Here is a 6,342-nt window from a genome sequence, read left to right on the forward strand (position 1 = left end):
TATGTATTAAACCATTTTTTTATGAGATAAAAAAAAAATAAGAAAACCACACAATTTGTAATACTAAAGCCATATTTATTAACTATTATAAAACTTCTTCAATACTTTTTTGATTGCCAAATTTATATTACTTCTATAAATGCGTGTTATAATGAGAAAAGCTGAAGTTTTTGTACAAGTTGTATAAAAACTCAAGTTTATATCACATTGCTATTACTTGCGAAAATGAAAAGACTTAAGGACAAATTCAATTATATTAAGAAAAAGATTAATTTTTAAAATTCATATAATAATAATAGTAATAATAACAACAAAAATACATGTCCTAAAATCTAATACAATTAAATAAGTTTTGACTAATAAGAAACTACCACCAAATTGGATATTAAGGGTAATGATCATTCGTACGAGATGTTCATCTCAACAAAGAACTTGACCATGTCAGAAATTCTTTGGCAAAATTATAGCTTTTGATAGCCTAGAGGTGATGATACAAGCCTAAGGATAGAACCAGCATAAAGGTAAGATTATTTTAAAGATAAAGTAGACCAACATTAGTTCCAAAAAAGATGTAACATATGAAATCAATGTTGTATTCATAAGACAAATAAATATGAATACAAGTAGCTAATCAAGTGCCATCAGCTAAATTTGAATTTTAAACTTTTTTAGTATTACAAACCATCTATCTATATCTAAGAGAATCTTTGGCACATTTCCATTTGATATAATATAAATTAATTATTCAAAGAAAATATTCTTACCTTATTGACTACTTGCTTGTCCATTGCTCTTAATTTGACAATAATGAGTGGGTAAAAGACAGGATATAAAATCCATTTTATTTCAACATCAAACTCAACATTATAGATGATAATCTACACGACAATATTTAGTCTTGAAATTGAGTTTTATGAAGAGTTTTGCAAACAGTATATACATGTATATATATATTTACCAACAAAACATGTCAGAAAATTATTAATTTAAATCCATATTAAAAAAGAAGATTGACAGTTAGAAATAAATGAAAATAAATTAAATGAAAAAATATATTAGTTTTAATATGTGGAATTATAATACATTAAAATGTATGTATAGAATTTTAATTTCTAATAACAATAAAATATAGATTTTTTTTTTTTTAAAATCATGAAATATATATATGTATATAATTATGTTGTTTTAAAAACCTCTCTCTCTCTCTCTCTCTCACACACACACACACAATAAGTATATGTATATATATATATATATATATTAAAAAAGATTCTATTCATAATAATAAAAAAAAGAATCATTAGATTTTATTAAATACTTTTCTGACCACCTACAATGTTCCCACAAATGTAAGTAATGTATTAATGGTGACGCATCAAAAATTTCATATCATTAATATTGTTTGTTGTAAATTAGAATGCAAATTACTTATTTGTAAGAATGACTACTATATTGATTCAAAAATATACTAAGACAATTGGCAATGAGACCTTAACACCAGCTGCATCAAGTTGTGATGTTTGAGCACTATTATTTTTAGCTAGAATTTAAGGACAACAACTTAAAACGAATAAAAAATGTTGGAACAAGGCCCTCACCAACTTCTTAGATGAGATGCATTACAGGGACTTCACTGGAGTTTATCACAAGTGCCAAAGCACAAGCTGCAACAATGAAGACATAGAAATGAATGAAACTGTGGTATCACCAGATGCAGTTTTTCCCAAATTCCTTTAGAGTAGCACTATTTGTAACTTTCCTATCCGTTATCAACAACTTCGTAACCATGCACACGATTGTTCATGTTTATCATACTCTGCAAAGAACCGTGTGCTGCATGGTGCACAGCAGCTTCATTTCATTGCAGAGACGACGCAGGACGAAGGGTTGCACAGTGTGGCACATAATGAACCCGCTGTGGTCCAAGTGCTGAGCAAAGCAACACAAGCGCATCGCAATTGTTGACAAATGCTGATGAGTTTCAAAGATTGTGCAATCCTACGATGGAGTTTAACAAGCACAAATCCTATCACCGCCATGGACCTGCTTTGCTCCTCCCTGCCTGGTGATTTCTGTACTTGTGGCTGCCCACTTCCAGCGACTTGGTCATCACATCACTTGAATTGGGCTTCTAAGCTGCGCGAGCTTATTTGTCTCACTAGTGTCCTGGGTTTCGCTCTTCCTCGACGAACCATTACCCATTGTTGAAACGTGCTTTTCGAGCAGCCTGTAGACCATAACCTTCATCTAATCAATACTTGCCCCCTGTTCAAAATTCAGCTCATCACGCAGCTCTGGATATCGTTTGGACCACGCGCACGGCATTTTGTATACGTGTGATCGCATCATGCGCTGCGGTATTGGGTACTTCTCACTAAGTTCTAAATATTCCAAAACTAGTGACGGCTCATTAAGTGCGCCTTCCCTGCTCAGCTCCACCAATCCCCCAGTGACAGCATCCACAGGCCTCATCCTGTGACCGCTGAATAGAGCAGGGTTCTCGAGTAAAGATTCTGCATACAGCACGCCATCTACACCGGTCATCCTAATGCACTCATGCACATCTTCAAGCCACCGTATGTTGCCGTTTGCCAGCACTGGGATGCGAACAGCTTCTTTTACTGCTTTGATCGCTTCCCAGTCCGCCCTGGTAGTTCTACCATCCTTTTGATCCCGTGTACGTCCATGAACACCCAACAAAGAGCAACCGGCATTCTCCAGCATATGAGCATAGGCAAGCGTGTCTTCCAAGTCTGGAAATGTGCGGATTTTGCATGAAACAGGAGTTGTCAGACTAGACACAAGCTGAGTTACCATTGATTGAATCAAAGGAAGGTCATCCATAAGGAAGGCTCTGTTAAAACCTCGCTTCGCAACACGTTGAGGGCACCTGCTCGAGAAAAGTATTAAAAATCTCAGAAATGTTTCCAAAGCAGTTGAAGAACCAACGCTAATCTTCTCTCTCTCTTTCGATACATACACACACACACATATATATATATATATATATATACGCACTCTTATTAACGACACCCTAGTCAAGGAAGATCCGACCAAGAGCGACACGAGAGGGTGTAGATAAGTACCCTAAATTTATGTCAAAGTAATCGCAGTCTTCTTGCACAAACATGGCTGCTTTGACCAACAATTTCGGGTCATTCGCACCAAATTGTACGAAGAGGGCGATCCTCCTGCCATGTAACTATAAGTTAACGCCCTTGATAAAAGGCTCAGGTAATCCAAAAGAACAAGTCACCGGAATCACAACTGTGATCACATCGATCCTAATCAATAGAAACCGATCGCCCTTCTTAAAATTAGCAATAGCGTGAACACCGACCTTATGTGCAATTTTGTGTGCAGATGTGCAGAATAGGGATTAAAATTGGCAAAAATTTGAAGTGTTAAAGATGCTTTCCTTTCAAGCAGCGTGTATAACCACCGGGTGTAGAAACAAATGAAGCGACTTACTGGACATGTGGTGAACTCAACTCGCCTGTATCCCGGCTGCAGTGCAAATGGACGAGAATGAAACATAGGTGTGTACGCTGCAGTGGCACCGTACTTCCGGCACAGCATCCTAAACGGCAGCTCACTCTGATCCATCATGGGAGCTACTATCAACTTGGGTGCCCCCAGCTTATTCCAATGATCCCAAGCCTTCTCTAAACTCGACAACGCCGCACCACCACTTTCCCCATTTAAATTCTTTGCCGAATTTGCATCTGCATTAACACTACCATTCATCAACTCCAGCATACCCTCAATTGCAATTACCGAATGTAACCTCTTTCACATATGCACAAGAGAATCACTAGAAGCCACAGGTGCCATATCATTCCCAGGAATCCGTGAAACATTTTCACTACTAATCTTGTTTTTCAATATTGTAGCACCAGCTGGTTTCTTCTACATTTGATACTCGCGCCTCTGAATAAGAATCCCTAGAGTTGACGTCATTCATAAAATCTCCTCCCAGGAAGCTTTCTTTTCCTGCGGCTTCCGCGGCCGAAACTAGAATCCTGTCTGTAGGAGAGCTTCTACAAATAAATTTGTCTCCACAGGAGACAGATTGACCTGCGACATTTAAACCTGACTTCCAAGCCCAGTTACCATTCAGTCTCAAGCCATTGGCAGACGGGCACGTAGACACTTGCACGCACACGGACCTATTCAAGAGAGAACCACAGTACATGATTTGAGACAAATTCGCACGATCGAATCTTTTTCGGTAAAGAAAGACATAGCAAGTGATTATGATTTTTACCTCACATCTCAGTGGTTTTTAGTCGGAGAATCATCATATTTCCTGCGACTCGCAGGTCATTCATAATGCTGCACATAAATGTGTTGAAGCAGGCAAGCGCCTACAGTTGGTCCACGGCGCTTACAAGTGCTCGTCAAGGTAGGATTTGTCAGATTTGCCGTTTTCACACCCAGCTAACTTCTCACCGTGCTGCTTAATCCTAGTAGCTGCGGAGCATTAATGACCCAAAAGCAACTCACACTTACAAGAGCAAAGCCTGAGATGTAGCCTTGATTGATTCCTATGATTCGAGGCATCTGTCGACCTTTTGCTGGAAAAAGAAGGGGGTCTGAATGAAGGAGGGTGAGCACGGTGTGCTAAGACATGGCTCCCAACATGATTTGGTGACACCCATCTTTATGAGCACTCCATTTAAACTCTACCCCCTTCTCGGCACTGATGTTTTCCAGTGACGTCATTCGCTTTGACGCAACAGAGGGAACACTCAGTCCAAGCGATGAAAACCCAGCCGATGTGTAAACTTGGCCCGGTGAGGGGGGCGGGGAATAACCAATCTGTCCTAAAGATAGAGGTTAAGCATGACTAATTGATGAAGGCAAAGTTTTTGTACAGCTAAACGTTTAAAGAATGTAATGCAGGATAAGACACAATTCTCATGCAATGATGCAAGGTCTAACTGGGAAAGTGAATGGTGACCGTCGACCTGTGGCAGAGTTGTCTTGTTGCCTGTCCTGGGAGCTGCGCATGGATCCCGTCCAGTGCAGTCCATAAGAAAATTACTTTGGTCTCTGTCAGCGAGTCTTTGTGTGTGGTCCTCCCTGGTGGTTGTTGCCCCTGAGCTGAGCTGCACAGAACTAAGCGTGGTACTTTCTCTGAGAAAATCACAGCGATTTCTAATCCGCCAGACCTGATGTGTCACACACCTTGATCTCGACTTTTGTTACCCACTCGTTCCCTGGGTTTTTTTAACGTTTTCCTCACAGGTAAATGTTAGGTTTCAGGGATGGGTAGAGCCTGCCAAGGTCTGTGATTCAGTTTACGGTATGATAAGCTAAAATTAAGGTTTATCAACTTGTGGTTCAGTTTACGGTATGATAAGCTAAAATTAAGGTTTATCAACTTGTGGTTCAGTTTACGGTATGATAAGCTAAAAGTAAGGTTCATCAACTTGAAGTAATGGGCAAACCGTCGATTTGGCTCCGCTGAGACGGCGAAACAAGAATCTGCTTTATCGCAGACATTCCGCCTAGCAATAAGCTCAGTTTCCGACGTAACGTAACTTATATAAGTAAGCGATCTGCGTAACCAATCGCAAGGGGCTGAAGAGAGCAGTATGATGGACAGTTTGGATTATAGCATCCTTCAGACGAGTGTGTGCCGTTCGTGCTTCTGAGTCAGAATCTGAACTTCCAGACAGTCCTTGGTGCACGGGGAGGAATTTGTGAAGAACAGTCTCGGGATCCCTAGTGCCAGTGAGTAACTTGCAACTTACAAGTCGACTGTTACTTGTGGCTTGGTTTTAAATTTCAAACAGGTGTTTCGGAGGTCATTCCACTGAGTCGATCTTTGATTGAAGGTACATCTAATCAAACATTGACAGTGCTGCTGCTACCATAAAGTACAATTCAGTTTTATAAAAGACAGCACTTACACTCAGATTTCGGCGACTGTTCCGAACTAGGTTCTAAACTCTATGGTCATGGAGAATGAAGATGCTTATCGTCAGAATACATTGGACTTGCTGAGTCAAGTGCTCAAAGCCTAGGGCTTAGGTGTCCTAGGCTTGCGTACGTTTGAAGATGAGATCGACTTGTACAGCAACTCTAACAACTCCAGAAAACCAACTTCTAAATACCAGAGACCCTAGAGTATGCACCCAGAAGCTCACACGAGACTTCAGAGCCACCGAAGCACTGAATTTCTCCCGAATCTTTGTCAAAATTACTACAAAGTGATAGCTTCTCACGATATGATGTAAGTCATGTCCTTGAGAAATCTTCAGGAAACATAATTTGCGTATTCGTCATACCCCCACATCTCTTATCTTTTGAAGGGTGATACCAAGAAGCAAGACA

At 39.8% G+C, this 6,342-nt stretch overlaps 1 protein-coding gene across 1 annotated transcript; it reads right to left on the reverse strand.

Moving 5' to 3' along the window:
- Positions 1-1,561: 1,561 nt before the first annotated feature.
- Positions 1,562-4,661, reverse strand: LOC112285545 (uncharacterized). The gene is given in 7 exon segments (XM_024526451.1): positions 1,562-2,890; positions 3,087-3,179; positions 3,181-3,191; positions 3,472-3,725; positions 4,114-4,169; positions 4,392-4,473; positions 4,658-4,661. Coding segments are annotated over 7 exon segments (1,143 nt in total). The 3' UTR covers positions 1,562-2,247.
- Between the last annotated feature and the right edge of the window lie 1,681 nt (positions 4,662-6,342).

Source organism: Physcomitrium patens, chromosome 8 (genome assembly GCF_059467195.1).
Source record: "Physcomitrium patens ecotype Gransden chromosome 8, ASM5946719v1, whole genome shotgun sequence".
NCBI classification, from domain to species: domain Eukaryota; kingdom Viridiplantae; phylum Streptophyta; class Bryopsida; order Funariales; family Funariaceae; genus Physcomitrium; species Physcomitrium patens.